The 15,969-nt window shown below is 39.1% G+C and overlaps 1 protein-coding gene across 12 annotated transcripts in view; it reads left to right on the top strand.

Annotated features, from left to right (window-relative positions):
* SGK3 (serum/glucocorticoid regulated kinase family member 3) overlaps positions 1–15,969 on the top strand; it is a 90,069-nt gene that overhangs the window by 53,279 nt on the left and 20,821 nt on the right. For 5 of the 12 annotated variants that reach the window (XM_073330987.1, XM_073330986.1, XM_073330977.1 and 2 more), the window contains exons 3-6: positions 4,756–4,839; positions 7,202–7,274; positions 7,960–8,035; positions 14,989–15,076. In XM_073330987.1, coding sequence (XP_073187088.1) covers positions 7,223–7,274; positions 7,960–8,035; positions 14,989–15,076 — 216 coding nt within the window. In that variant the 5' untranslated portion in view covers positions 4,756–4,839; positions 7,202–7,222. Of the gene's footprint in view, positions 1–343; positions 553–4,755; positions 4,840–5,475; positions 6,185–7,201; positions 7,275–7,959; positions 8,036–12,562; positions 12,755–14,988; positions 15,077–15,969 lie in introns of those variants that run through there. The other 7 variants (XM_073330980.1, XM_073330979.1, XM_073330982.1 and 4 more) reach the window with 6 other exon arrangements.

The raw sequence follows: 15,969 nt of genomic DNA, 5'->3' as shown, positions 1-15,969 counted from the left end.
TACATGCTGCGGCCCTGATCCTGCAAGCTAGTTTTGCTGTGGGGCCTTGAACCCATGCAGAGCCCCCTTTGAAGTCAGTGGGACTCTGTAAGGGGGCAAAAGCCCACCAGCATAGAACATCTGGTAGGATCAGGGTTTGAGTGTGTGTTGCAGAGATGAGCAGTGTCTGTTGTCCCCACTGTCCAAAGGCCCCGATCAGGATCAGGCATTTTTTGCAGTATGTACTGTATACCTGCATAGGAAGCTATGATCCCTGCCCAGAGAAGGAGCTCACAAACTAGTTCTAACCATGCAAATGAACAATGTTTCTGTATTTAATTTTACCTTTTAATTACATTTTAAGGTTGCATGATGGAATTTAAATTTTTCCAAGAAAAGCTGCACATTTTGGATCAGTATCGCTGAGATTGTCTTCTGTTTGTTCTACATTGAGTGGAGTCACTTGACACAAGCTTGCCCAAAGAGTACATAAAAATGGATCTCAAAGAAAGCTGCCCAAGTGTTAGCATTCCCAGCTCTGATGAACATAGAGAGAAGAAAAAGAGGTTTACTGTAAGTATGTTAGCATTTCTCTAGACAGACTACATATGTGCTTTGTTTTGTACATTAGCACACATCTTAAATATCTGACTGTTTTTGTGCTCTCCACATACTGATGACAGAAATTGGTGTTTGCTCAAATGCAAATGATATGTACTGGACATAATGAACAAAATGCTTTACACAATTAATCTTCACGCAGAATAGGATTTTTATTCTAGAGTTTCACTTTTTATAGATATAGTTCTAGTTTACAAATTCTTGATATCCCTTTAAGCAAAACTGCAGCATTTTTTTTTTTCATATTTGGAATTTAGTGTATAAATGTGGGGGCAGGGGGATCTTTTTGCCCTAGCATATCAGATCCAAATGTTGCCATATCTTTTCTGTAAAAAACATAAAATCCCAAAGAGTGAGGTGTATTTTAAAAAATGACAAGAAAAAGGTGAGCTCCTGAGTTTAGACACTCCACATTTATTTTACATCTTTACAGTTGTTTTCTTAATGTTTTTATGTGCTTTTAAAGGAAACTCATCACTTGTAATTCATTCTCTCTCTCTCTCAATCTTATGCTCTTGAAAGTTTTCCCCCCCCCCTCATTTTTTCCTTTTGGCCTCCTGATAGACACATTTTGTAATCATGCAGGCTTTTTTTTTTTTCTTTTTTTAATTTGGTAGCAGGCAGTACTTGTTTTGTTTAGTGGTGCAAAGAATCTTACTTAATACAGGAAGTAAAGTGGTTTTGGGTGGTTTTGTCTTTGCTTCTATGTCTGTTAGGGTATAAAGAATGCATCGTAATGCTTTCTTTCAAAAATATGATCCGATTCATTGCCCTGTTGTGCAATTTCCTCCTGAAACTGAGAGATGCTGACTAGCTTGTTCTATTTTTCTAGAGAATTAGTAAATCCAAGGGTGTTTCACTGATGAAAACTAGTGCAAGGTTTATGTCTGTTTTCAGCCTACAGTACAGTTATTCTCTTTATCTTCAGAAGGCAAAGAATATTACTTTATGTAGTCAATGTAAACATTCAAGTATATCATAATGTAACTATGTTTTGGGGAGTGGGGAAATGGGGAAAAGAAAAAGGGTGCTTGGTTAACTTGCAGTTTAAGAGCTAAAGTTTGAGAGTGCCTGAGGGTCGGTATGTGTTGGAAGTGTATTTCATACGACTTCGTGAGTTTGAACGAAGTAGCTCTCTCGAAAGTCTCTGATCTTCCTACAGCAAAATTAGCACATTGTACTGCCTAAATGTTAATTCTTTACAGACTTGTCAGTGGTCGGACATTTGTCCTGAAATTTCCTGCTGTGGTAAATTCACCAGTGACAGCACTAGTACACACAAGGCAATGACAGTCCCCAGAGTTTTAAGCACCAGGTCATGTAGAACTTTTTAGGCAGAAAATCAGCTGTAGCCTAGAGTCCTGTCTTCCCTGGCACTCCTACTTGTGGAGCTGCACCAACATTAGCAACAGTGGGGAAATTTTAGAGAGAAGAGGTGACAGTAGGCACAGTCTAACCAGGTGAATGTTCCCTATAGAAGCACAGTGCTCAGTTTTGGCCTCTTCCACTTGATATCAAGGACTAATTAGCAGCCTGACAAATTATACTTTTTCACAGCAAAGCTTGTGGGTTTGTCATATTTTAGGATTTAATAACACTATCAGCCAAGAAGTGATGGGTGCAATAATTTCAGTAGTAGACCTGCATCCTCCAGAATATTTTTATGGCTATTATACTTTCTCTCCTCTTGCAAACCCATATTGCAGTGACTCTCCGGAGCCCCTGGGCATTGCTCCTTGAGCCTGCAGGAGGGGATTACTAAAAGGAGGCACAGACACCCATGAGGAAAGCATTATTGTAAAAACCATAAAAAAGATGGAGGATTCTTGCACTTAGATGTGTCACTTTTCTTGAACTGCTTGAACACCCAGAAGGTGAGAGGACAGTGTCTCAAAGTCCTAAGCTTTAGGGATGCCACTCCATTCTATTCCCATTCACCCCACAAGAATTGAACAGTGTAGTTGCCAGTAATGTGGACAAAAGTGCATGTCTGCAGAATATGGTGGGGGTGTCCTCCCCGGGTAAAAAGATGGTACTAGTTGGTAATGCTTAACACTAGGCTAAACTACCACATATTTGTAGTTTGAGTGTTTTGGCTTTTGGGGTAAGATACAGGAGTTTTTCCTTAGTCGGGAAGGCAGGAGATGTCTTTTTAGAAGAAAAAGAAACAGCCCGCCCTTGACTGGCTGATTTTTATGACTGTCAGAGGCCTCCACTGCAGGTCTGATGTCAGGGAGTAATCTAAAACAGGGTCCTTTGTAGGTGAGAGTCCCTAGTGTGTTTCTTCTCCCATGACTAATAATTCTTGCTAAGCAGTTTGACTTTCCATTTTAAAAGTAATGTTCAAGTCAGCTTCTGACTTCATCCCAATGGGAACAGAGATCTGCATGTACTCCATTTAAAAAATTAGGATTCATGGGAAGAGACCTGGACAATCCATTTGCCCAGCCATTATTTTTGTGCTTAGCCATAAGAGGGTGGCCCTGTCTAGTGGCAGACACCAACAAACAAACAGGAAAAAGAATACTGTCCCTTTAAAACACCAGCCTCCCTGCTTTGGCCCCTTTATAGTAAATTAAGACTTGTCTCATCTTGGTTCCCCAGGTGGCTGAGCCCGATCAGCCTCACTTCAGCTGCAGATAATCAAAGGAAAAGAGTAGTTCTAGCTGACATGGTTAACTCCATCTGTTTCCCAGGTTCATGCCACCACCCTAGCTTAATACAGAAGTTGCTGGCTCTGCTCTCTCTATCCCTAATCTGGGGGAGGGAAGGAATAATCCTTTACGTAAATTTCATTGGAGCTCCTGGTTACATCTTGGTCTGAGAGTCTCCTGACTTGATTATCTTCCTGGGGTTGGCAGGAGCAAAGAGCAGTCCTGGATTTGAGTAAAGCAGCCACTTTCTAGAATCTTCATGCTACAACAGCAGCACCACATCTGAGGGGAGTGAGACTGGGTGCTTCCTCCTTCTCTCTCAGAACTGTCTTGCAATTTTTCCTTCCTGTTTTTCTGTGCCTTCGTGAGCCTAGATGGGGATCCTCCCTTTTCCAGCTGGCAGGCCAGCCAACTTCTCTGTGCTGGAGAAGGTGCTTTGCCTGGCTCCCTTGGAAAATAACTAACTCCTCCCTGCCTGACTTCCAGGAGAGTGTTTATAGCCCATTACACTAACTCATATGCTTTCATTAGTCATAGCAGTGTAAGTGCGAATCCATAGATACTTCAGAAGAAGAATCACTTAGCTATAAATAGTAACTGCGTGCATCATCTCTCTTCTCCTCTTTGGGAGGTGTCTAATTCTGCGGTTTCAGTTTGAGCATGATTGAAGCAGAATGAATGGTTATGTAAACAGGTTTGGAGTGTATGCCTTTCTGGAAACATGAGTGTCAAACACTACTCTTTTTTTTAAATAGATTCTTTGCTAGACTTGATTGTCAACTTTGTATGGTAATGATGCATCCTACAAACACTTTTAAGCAGTCTAACTCCACAGATACTATCTGCAGAGGGGTTGCTCTTACAGATAAGTGATTAGTTATATGCTGGATGTACAGCTTTCTCCCACTTGCCTGTTTTCTTCAAGACATGCTACTCAACAAAAGCTTGGGTCAGGATGATCTTCAGTGATAACCATGTGCTTTTTGGGGGGCTAACAGTACTATGAAGGCTTGCTTCCTTAGTATTTGCTTTTAAAACAAATGTATAGATTCAGTTTGTTTATATTCTTAACTTATAAAGACCTGATTAAATTTCTGTAGAATGAGGCCACTTTCATTCTTGCACCCTTGCATTGGACTTGAGGCTTTGGAGGCATTCCTCATTCCCCGCTCTCCCCCACAAAGTGGATCTGTATTAGTGTTTTAGTATCTAGTAGCAAGATGCTTCTACTGAATGTGTATTAATCTTATGGCGTTTATATAGTAGTTTTACTGATGTTTAAGGCTTCACTTCAAAACAAATGAGCATTTTGCAGCTTACAGAATACAGGATTTGTTAATCTTGGGTTGTTGCTTATATGAAGTTGTAATAAGAAACAAGTAGCTTAGTGAGAAATATGTTTGTGTGTACATACATACACATATAAGCCCCCCCAAAAACAAAACAGATGGCTTTTCTGAAACTGATTGTTGGCATTTACTCTGCCTTTGTGTTCCCACAGGTTTACAAAGTATTGGTCTCCGTTGGTAGAAATGAGTGGTTTGTCTTCAGGCGATATGCTGAGTTTGATAAATTGTACAACACAGTGAGTAAGATGCATTCTAAAGAGTCACGCTAAAATCACAAAAAGGAATGCTTGTTTGCTGTATTGTGGTTTGAATTCATTCGTTCATGGTGTATAGTCGTGTTCCACATTAAACCATCAGAGACTGTTTTTCACTAGTTTCAACTTTAATAGGATTTAGAGGTGTGTGGTTTGGGGTTTTTTGGGGGTGTGGATATTATTGAATAAGTATGTGAGTGGTGGATATTTGAAATCTATTTGTCTTTGGTTTTTTTAAGAAGTAATCACTTTAGAATTTATTTTGCAAGGAAATAAAGGAAACTAGTGTATAGATGCCACTAGTACTCCTTTTTGCGAATACAAGCTAACACGGCTGCTACTCTGAAACCTTTGAAAAATTTGTTTCTTAAAATACTTGAAAGTCAGTTAAGAGTTGTCATGATTTCCTGTAGGGAAAGACTTGATCCAGCTAAAATAAGACTTTGCAGCTGCAGACTCATGGAAATTCAGTGGACCTCTTGGGTTCGTTGCTGGCAGAGGCTGCTACTACTGTACACGCTTAGAGGAGAGCAAGCAGGGCCAGTCCTAGGCATGTGCCAATTTTGTTGTCATCCAGGGCAATGCGCTTCTGGGGACCCTATTGTCTGCACTCCTTCCTAGTATGTACTCACCTAAAGTCACTGCCTCCTGATCTTACAAGAGGAACTAACCCCCCACAGCCTGTCAGATATATGTGTTGTGAGCCAAACCCCCTTTCAGCTTCTGAAACCACCCTCTCTGGCACCCTTGGTGACATGCACTCTTCTCTGCTCTGTCCACACACCTTGTTTTACCTAGGTGACTGAAGTCTGCCTGGGATCCCATATGTTGTACTTGGCAAACCTCTTAGACTACCCATGGGGGCAAGGGAGAAAGAAAGCCTCTTCAGTGGCTGAAGAATGCTGATTAGGCATCATATAGCCCACACATCTGGATTGTCAGATAACGTTACTGCTGTCATGAAGCGCAGTCGGCCCCAGCCTTTCTAATGCAAGTGGAGGTTCTTAGAGAAATTAGCCAGGTGAAAAGGGACATCTGCCCCAATTTCTCTTCTTTACTCCTGAAAAGAAGGGAGGGAGCTGGACATTCCAAAGGACTCTGCAAAGTGAATAGCATGTTAAGGAAGAACTTGCTATGCCAAATGGAGTTGATATTGAAACTTGCTTATGGGGTAACTGGAGAAAGGGACCACCAGCTCTTAAATCAGAGGAGAAGAAATAGTCTCCAAAATAGAGAGAGATGTATCTGCTGCTCCTTCCACCATCTAAAAATTGTGACTTTTAAACACACGGGCTTTGTGGAGATCAAGGAGAATGAATTGGAAGGTGTTAGTGTCTTTATCTCTACTAAGATTTCTACCATATTATTATAAACTCCTTAGTTTTCCTTCCTATTCCCTCTATTGTTTGGCCTCCTACATAGTATGAATAAATTCTGTATCTGAAATCCTCTCTGGATGCACTTTTTTCAAATAAGTTCACTCCGTGCCTCTCAAAGGCATGTTACCATTGTGCATCCTTTATTGGTGGATTACTTTGCTTCTCAATAGCTAGGGCAAAGTGTCTGAATTTCAGCTATCATGCCTAGGGGCTCCTTACTCCAAAGGTTAAGAGCAGTCCTAGAGATTGCTTTGCTGTGGTGTAAACCTGGATCCTGACTTTCAGGCTATACATATACAAGGAGGAGTGACTAAGAAAAGTCTGAGAGTGAACATGGAGTTTTCTTCTACCAGATTATTCTGCAACACTGAGTGCTTGGAATTCTTGTTTTGTTTTTAGGTCATTGTAGTTGTACTTGGATTTGGGCAAAGATTCACTCTCACAAGCCAGTCTCTTCTTTGAATAGGTCTGTCTGCTGCAGTGACAGCATCCAATCCCTGGAAGGTTGTAGGTGTTTGGAAATGCATTGGACTCATCATAGACTTATCCACTGAGGTTGTCAATACCTGTATTCCTAGCCAGAAGACAGCTTCTTTGGGGGGAGGGGAGGAGAGAAAAAAAGCAAACTGGGCCAGAGGAGGCAATGTAATAAAGAACATTTCTAATAACCATAGACGCCAAAAGCCCTGCTTACAACAAGGTTGAACTTGTCTCCTAACCAGGTTACAGATTGTAACACACTGGTTAAATGGGGCCTAGACAATTTGTTTATATGCAGATCAACCTTCTGTCTCCACACTCCCCTTTGTACTAATCCCAACAAAGACAATATTGAGGACACAAAAAGTGATGCTAGTAGTCTGAAGTTCAAACTCTCTGCAAATTGAGAGTAAAATATGCCTACATCAAGCAATTATTTATAGGAGTCCAAATATCTAAATATGAAGATGGTGTTTGTTTTTTAGCTGAAGAAACAATTTCCCACTATGAACCTGAAGATTCCAGCTAAAAGAATATTTGGAGACAATTTTGATCCAGGTAAACTGTGACTTGGTTATTATTCCTTTATTTTGTTCTTTATTTGGGATTTAATCTATCTTGCTTGCACAGAATTAAGTTTAAATCGATCTAACAAGGACTGCAGTCCCGTAGTAGGGCCTTTCCTTGCTACTGAACCAAAGTAAACAAACTACATCAAAAGTGGAGAGAGAAATAAAGATTTTAAAATATCTTTGGTAATGGTTACATGTTGATGCCTGCTGGTAGAGTAGCCCTTTTGGTATGAATGAGAAGAATACTCTTGGGAGTAAGGGCTTGATACTGCACAATTGAAGTCGATAAGAATTTTGTCACTGACTTCAGTGCTAGCAGGATCAGGACCAGTATGCTCTCCAATACAAAATCTAGGCCATTGTGACTGCACACTTTGAATTCTTGTCGCATGCGCAGGTGCAGTTCAGATCTATTGGGTTGAGTACATTTTTGCTTTTTAAAATATATAAAATAATGAAAAAGTTAAATAGGGACTGGAGCCCCTATTCTTTCCCATTTCATATTTTTTTCTATACAAAATCCTCATGTGTAAGCCCAGTTATATTCAGACGCTTTTTTTTCTGTTAACTAACTTCCATTAAAGTAGTATAAAAATGCAAAATTAAAAACTTGTTTTGCCATGAATTCATTGAATGATTCTTTCTAATTACACTTTTCCCCTCCTCCCCAGATTTTATTAAACAGAGAAGAGCAGGACTGAATGAATTCATTCAAAATTTAGTTAGACAGCCAGAGCTATGCAACCAGTAAGTAGTTTCTCTTCTGTTTTGTTATGGCTATTTAAATGACACGGGATATATTCCAAAAATATATGATTGATGGACATTAAATACACTTCAGTTGGGTACAAAATGTGTTATCTATGGTAAATGTAAAATGTTATAATAGAGACAAAGTGGGTGAGGTAATAGCTTTTAATGAACCACCTTCTGTTGGGGGAAGAGAAGACAAGCTTTCGAGCTAAACAGAGCTGTTCTTCAGGTGACGTCTGTGCAGCTCGAAAGCTCTCTTCCCCCAACAGAAAGTGGTCCATTAAAAGTTATTACTTTACCCACATTGTCTCTCATATTTCCTGGGACCAACACAACTGCAACAGAACAGCAAACTACTACTATAATACTAAGTTATCTCTAAGATTACAATTCTTTTATTTTTAAGATATATCCAAAACGATGCAATTGTCATGTAAACGCTTGGCTTGCTTTCTTAAAGCCTTTTATGTGTACAAACTTGCCACCCTTTTAATTAAACACTGTTTTAGCTAAACCAGTACAAATTCCATGAGAACACTTACCTGAAATGCTATTCTTAAATCAGAGTTAGTTTAAACCTACTCCTAATCAATTTAATAAATAAATGTCCCCCCAGTCTTCTGCGTTGCTTTAATTAAGTCTGTGTAAAATCATACCTCTAGTTAAAATGATGCAAATCTGAATATAAACAAACATTTATAAACATGAGTACATTTAGATTTCTGCTTTCATTCACTTGCTCTACTTAATTTGCCAATCTGCAATACCAGTGGAATTGTTCTGTTTTTAGCTAGAAAACAACCATTCGTAAACAGGGAACGTTGCCACGAGAGCTTGCAGCATGCATCAGATACTCTCTTTCTGCTTTGTGAACAGCTTTGAGGCCTCATAAACCTGAAACATGTGCTTCCTTTTATCAAAAGCATTCTGTATACTCTTCCTAGTGACAAGTGGAAAAAGCTTCTAGACATGACAAAAAAAATCTTTGTGATGGAACAATTTTCCAGTAAAGGAAAAAGTGTTGGATCATAGTGGATCATACCACTGTCCTCAGCTGCAAAACAGTGAAGAGCAGTTCTCAAATAACAGATTATGTTCCAACAATCAATCTTTATTTCTTTCTCACATATTAAATTATTAAATTATTTTTAATAGTCCACAGACTTTTTTCCTATTCCTGGTTCTTTAAACATTCAGCTGTGAAATATTTCAGTTAATAGCTTTTTGAATATACCTTTTTCCAAAGCCGAACACTTGACTGTTTTAACAAGAGGATCATAAACTTTTCTCTGAGCCTAGAAACAGACTTTTTTCCCCCTTGAATCTGATCTGAAAAGCTCAAGAAGATTTAACAGTACATAAATTAGATTTTTAATCTATTTTAAGTACTTAATCTAGCACTAACCATTCCAGTTCAGTGAAGACCAGTGTAAACCACTATTAGAAACTGAAGATTTTAAGGTCTGCTATTCCTCCCCTCCCCCAATAATTAGACAACTAACTAGAAATGTATTTAATGAACAAAGAATAAAGGCTTAGTCCTGCGCTCACTAAAGTAAACTACTACTTCTGTGGGAGAAGGATCAAGCTGTTGACTTTGTAGTGCAGTACAGAATGGAATTGAAATGCATTTGTTCCACGTGTTTTTTTTTTTTCTTGCAGTGCAGTGATTATTAAAATACTAGATTTAAAATATTTCACTATATCACTATTTGCTGTTGTTCTTAAAATACATTTTAAGAAGATGGCAGCCAATTTCTTTGTGAATGACCACAATGAATCATACTGATTTATATAAAAGTCCACAGCCTTAGTTTTGTCTACCAGTCAATATTAGTAACAGACAAAAGTCAAGCCTTTAGTGAAGTTCTTCTAAAATCCATTCCCATTGGAAACTAACTATTAAAGGGGGGAAATGACCACTGTGTCCTTAAAAGTGGCCTATTAAACAAACTTATTTTCTAGACACTTTTTCCTTAACCTGCTACATGTACACTCAACTAAGTAGATTAGTAACATGAAATGAATCAGTATGGCGGCGGGGGGGAGGGAAGAGAGATAGAAAAATGTTGAGTACTGTGTGTGCACTCCAATAAACTTTCCGTAGCTCTTATCTGCTACACTACATGATGCATTAAGACAAGTGCTAGGCGGTTCTACTTCCAGTCCTGCTTTGGCAAACCATACTGGTGTTGCTGGGAAATATGGAGAATTTTTTCTGTTTCAGAGGATCCTTGGGTCTGCAATTTGTCCTTTGACTCTTGTACCAAAAGCAAATCCTCATGCTTCAGCATATGGAGCCAACCAATTACTGTAAAGCGGGTTAGAAAGATAGTTGCAAGAAATTCCGTAGTGGTCAATTGTGGATCTTCCTGTGAAGTGTCAGATACTAGCCACCATTGTCAAAGATGGGATTCCGAGCTAGATGGACCATTGGTTTGACCTGTTATGGTAGTTCCTATGTGGATTAGCTTTAGACTCCAAATTTTTACTGTTTGCTTTATTTTAGAGAGACTAAATAGTCTCTCATCCACAGACTATAGGTATCTTGCAGAAAAGCTTCGGAAAAGATGGAGAATATGAACTAACATTTCTGTCTTGCTGATTCCTAATCTAGAATAAGAGGCTAGGAATTCTTCTCTTGTTAATACAGTTGAGCCCTAATCCTCTGAGCAGCTCTTTAAGTTGGGCTGTCCTCCCCCTCAGCTGTAGGCCTTTACTGAAAAGATGATACATGCAATTGTCTATCAGAACACTCTTTTAAGAAGCAGCTTAAAATCAAGTGCATAAAATAGAATGCATTAAAGGCTTAGCATAGTTTTAAAATAATTCTAGTAGCTCCTTAAGGAAAACTAGAACATAGCATAACTCCACTAGATGACGTTTGTGATAGCCGTGTCCTCTATGTTAAATAAACTGCCAATTTCTGCAGTGAGAGACATGAACAATAGTCATTCTAGAAAAGAAATTGAATCATTGGGTCCTCATGGTTCCAACATCAACTGAAAAAAACAAATATAACATCACTAGATCACAGGATCCCAGTCTTTGGGTTATTCCTGCTTTCACATAGCTGTGGTCTGTCATCTTCTACACCACTAAGTCTTACTGCTTCAGGCCTGTGTTTTCTAAAACACCACAAATTGGTTTACCACTTTTGCACTGTGCTTCATGTTCAAATAGAGTTTATTTCACTCTGTGGGGTCTCATCATTGGCAGTAAAAGTAATGTTTTTTTTTCTGCAAAACAGTTTTTTCATAGGTATTGGGCTTGACATGTAGGTAGCAGAAGGCCAGTGTCTAGACGTAATGTATTTAGGCAGAGTACTGATGCAAAACAAACCTAGGAGAAACAGTTAGTGCTTGGGATCTCTCCATCCGAAGATGGCTCCCTTATGCTAGTGAGTCTGAAGTTATTTCTACCTTAACCTTCTTTCAAAATCCAGAGGGAAATTCTGCTAGTGTATTATATGTTAAATATATTCAGTGTCCCCTTTTTAAATCAAGTGTTTATTTTTTATTTTGTTAATCTAGGTGTCTAAGCATATGGCATGAGTAGTTTGTGTATTTATTTTGTAACATTAGTCTATGAAGTCATGTATTGTAGAAGTCTTACTACATATTTGTACAGTAGCTAGCCCAATCTTGTACATTAACTAATACATAACATGCAGTAGCAGTTCTGGAGTTGTTACAATGTCTCATGAGTCCATTAAACTTCTGGTCACAAACACAAAAACTAGTACTTTGGAGCAATTGTGAAATACCATGGAAGTGCATAATATGGATTCACTGTGACATAAGAGAACGTACCATTTGCTATGCATTCATACATAGGTAATGTTAATATAAATTACTTACAATGCATTGTAGCAGGTTTTCAGTAGTCAAAAACAGTAAAGGTAATTGAGGTATTGGCACATTAAGATAAATTCTTTCTAGTGCGGACTTGGTCGTTCCATGTCTGGTATGAAATGCCAAGCACACCTTTGGGTGGCATAAAACCGATAATGAGGGTGTTCTAAGACTTCATATTAAAACAAGCTCACATCAAATAGATAGTATGTGCAGTAACTTATTTGAAACTTTTTAAAATGAAAATGATGCCCCACATACACGTACGTGTGGACAAATTTCTCCTGAACTGATCACAGGTACATAAAATGCACCCTAAAATAGATGACGTAGAATTTATAAGCTCGTTAAAAGAGGGCTGAGGGAACTAAATGGAAGTGCTGATGGAATCTTGCTGCAGATGTAATGCATTCAATGCTGTGACTATCTGCATTCAATACAGAATGTTGAGTGGAGCATGGAATCTGCCTTGATAGTCTATGAAGATAGTATCCCCAGTCTATTACTGAGCTCAGGGATTTCTTTAAATTGAGACTTGCCAGCACAAAACAACAAATGTCATTAAAATACACATTTCTATCAATATGTATGGGGGGGGGGAAGTACTTTAGAATACAAATAATGTCAGTTCATTCTGTATACGGTAATAAGTTCTCATTAATTTTAGAAAACTGAAAATGACACACTGATACTGAAGGTGTTAGAAAGGAAATTGGGTTTCCTGTGGTATTTCACGAGATAACAACCAATTACAAACATTGGTGGAGGAAGTGGAAAGCTTAGTTCCAGTTAGCATAGCTGAAATAGTCTTACTGAACACCTCCTGCAATCTTTTCATGTTCATCTATTTTTTAATATGGTAAGTCATTGCAAGTGGAAAAATTGTATATCCTGCATATGTTGGTGTACATGCTCAGTTAAACAGAGGCTACATCTACACTGTGAGCTAGGAGTGTGTTTCCCTGTTTGCATAGAGAAAGTAAATAAGGAAGTGTTGTTTACTCCTCATACCACAAGAACTAGGGGGCCACCAAATTAAAGGAATAGGCAGCACTATTCATTTAATGTTTAAATGAATAAAACAATTAAAACAAGTATTTCTTCATACAACACAGAGTCAACCTGTGGAGCTCTTTGCTAGAGGATGTTGTGAAGGCCAAGATTATATCAGGGTGTGATGAGTTGGATCCTCCCTTCCCCACCCCCCTTTCTGGGATGCCACCTGGTGTACTGGGGTTTCACTGAGCCCTTCTGCTCCACCAGCCTGGCTTCCCTCTCCCTGCTTTGCCGAATTAGGCGCTCCGGCCTCTTTGTCTGTCTGTCTCTCTCTCACTCACACTCACACACACACACACACACACTCTGAAGTCAGCTCTGTGTGAGAGGATTCATCGAGCACTCATGTGTATACCCCTTTTGGGGAATAAACCCAGAATAAGACTGTCTTGCGCTGTATAGAAAGATCTGCCTGGCGCAAGCTCACAAAAATTCATCCTCTCCGTCAATGTGAAGAGAGAGATGCACAATTTCTTGCCCCCCGAGTTAGAAATTGCACAAACTGGGTTTAATAATTAACAAAACAAATTTATTAACTATAAAAGGCAGATTTAAGTGATTATAAGGGATAGCAAACGGAACAAAGCAGATTATTGAGCAAATAAAACAAAACACATATACTAAGCTTAAGATCTTAAAGAGACTGGTTTCAAGAAGTAATTTCTCACCCTAAATGTTATTTTAGGTAAGTTGCAGAGTTTCTGTAGCTTAGAGTTCCAGTTATTCCTTCTTACAGACTGGAATCCTGTTTCAGTCTGGACTCACCCCTGCCTTTCCCCTCAGGTTAGTTCCTTTGTCCCTTCAGGTTCTTTCAGCAGTCCTTCTTCTTGGGTAGGAAATGGAGGAGAGGCCAGATCAACACCCTCCCCAGCCTTAAAAAGGATTTATCTAAGGCGGGAAACCTTTGTTTGATCCCCATCCCCCTACAGAGGAAAAGTACCAGCAGTGTCCAAGGTGGTATTTTGCATCAGGTGACATTATCACCTGACTTTGTAGTATCACAGCTATGTCCCAGGATGCCTCTCAGTAAGAAGAGAGATTAGTATCTTCCCAGTCGTATTGTTTCTTCCTAATGGCCCATCAAGGCTGTGAAGGCCGGTTGTCTGGTGGGTGTCTCCCAAATATACACACAATTGTAATTGTTATAGTCAATATCCCTAACTTTAGATACAGAAATAATACATCCATACAAATGGGATAATCACATTCAGTAAATCATCACATTTCCAATTATATCTTTTTGAGCCAACTTGCATAAAGTATATCTTAGTTATGCATATTAATATCATAACCATATTTCTATGAAGAATACAGGGTGTAACATCACATAGGGTTCAAAAAAGAACTAGATAAGTTCATGGAGGATAGGTACATCAATGGCTATCAGCCAGGATAGGCAGGGATGCAAAACCATGCTGTGAAGTGTCCCTAGCCTCTGTTTGCCAGAAGCTGGGAATGGGTGACATGGTATAGATCACCTGATGATTACCTGTTCTGTTCATTCCCTCTGAAGCACCTGGTATTGGCCACTGTCAGAAAAGAGGTTACTGGGCTAGATGGTCCAATGATCTGACCCCATATGGCTGTTATTCTGTTCTTAGACATACCTGTGCTACCTCTCATCTGAGCTAGTGCACTAAAAATAGTAGCATAGCAATAGTAGCATGGGTAGCCGTAGCACGGGGCTACCTGTGCAGAGTACAAACCCGCCTGAATCCTGTGGGTATGTATTCAGCACAGCTAACCCGTGCTGCCACTGCCCATGCTACCCCCAGCTGTTCTATTTTTGGTGTGCTGGCACTGATGAGAGCTAGCACAAATATGAGCTGGGAATTGTACCTGTATCTTGTAGTGTAGATGTAGAGAGTGAACTACCTGCATTACAAGTCCCCATAAAACCAGTTTGTTGGAAGGGTTTTTGTTATTTACCAGGTGCATAATATGATGGTGAATGTGAAGAAAATTCTACTTCAGTAGTAATGAGTTGCAAATGCATTTAAGTTACTAATGTCCTAATAGGTTTAATTATATTTTTAGCCCAGACGTCAGAGCATTTCTTCAGATGGACAACCCAAAGCATCAGTCAGATCCATCTGAAGATGAGGATGAAAGGAGCAATCCAAAGGTAACAGTCAGCTAGAATGGAGTAGGAGAACAGTAATCCTGCACTTTTGAACAAACTGTAACTACATGAGGTCAATTTCATACTTATTGTAACTTTCAACAAAATAAGTTGTTCTCCCTGTTCCTTTCCAATAAGGTTACTCAGTTTTTCCCCAAAGTATGAACTGCAAAGACAAGTACCACCAAGAAGGGTGGACATGATTGTTAGATATGACAAGTGTTAACAATCTGTTTTCCCCATTTGTTAGGGGCTGGAAGAGCTGTGGCTCAGGTTACAGTTCACGTGACATCACTGTTTAGGTCCTCCAAAGACCTTGCCAGAGACATCCAGGAAAGAGAAAGATAGGAGGATCAGATATTTAAATGCTTAATAACTAAAAAAAAAAAAAAAAAGGAGAATCGAACTTGAAAAATATTTGAAGCCATTTTTTATGGTAGCTCAAAGAAAAATTAATTTTGGTTCACAGTTCACCTTTTACACTGCGAGGTTTCAAACCTCAGTCTCTTACTAAGACATTTAAGATCAGGCTTGACAAAGCCATGGCTGGGATGATTTAGTTGGGGATTGCTCCTGCTTTGAGCAGGGGGTTGGACTAGATGACCTCCTGAGGTCCCTTCCAACCCTGATATTCTGTGATTCTAAAGCCACTATATTGGGTTTAGAATTGTACTAAGTCTCTCAAAATCCATTTAGGAGCCTCTGTCTTAAGAACTTCTAGTTACAATGTCCTGCTTTAAGAATTGGTAGAAAAAAAATTGTCTTGCTGAGTAGAATAATAGAATAATTAAATTATTTTAATCCATTCTGTCTCTCTCATGTCCTAGTAGTAAAGGATTCTTTGCATGCAAAAGTTATTTAACGTTTTTCGGCCTGCTTCAACTCCCACAAAAGTC

The sequence above is a fragment of the Lepidochelys kempii genome, chromosome 2 (assembly GCF_965140265.1).
Source record: "Lepidochelys kempii isolate rLepKem1 chromosome 2, rLepKem1.hap2, whole genome shotgun sequence".
NCBI lineage: Eukaryota > Metazoa > Chordata > Testudines > Cheloniidae > Lepidochelys > Lepidochelys kempii.
Note: the sequence above shows the minus strand (reverse complement) of the source record. Positions and strands in the feature narration are given on the sequence as shown.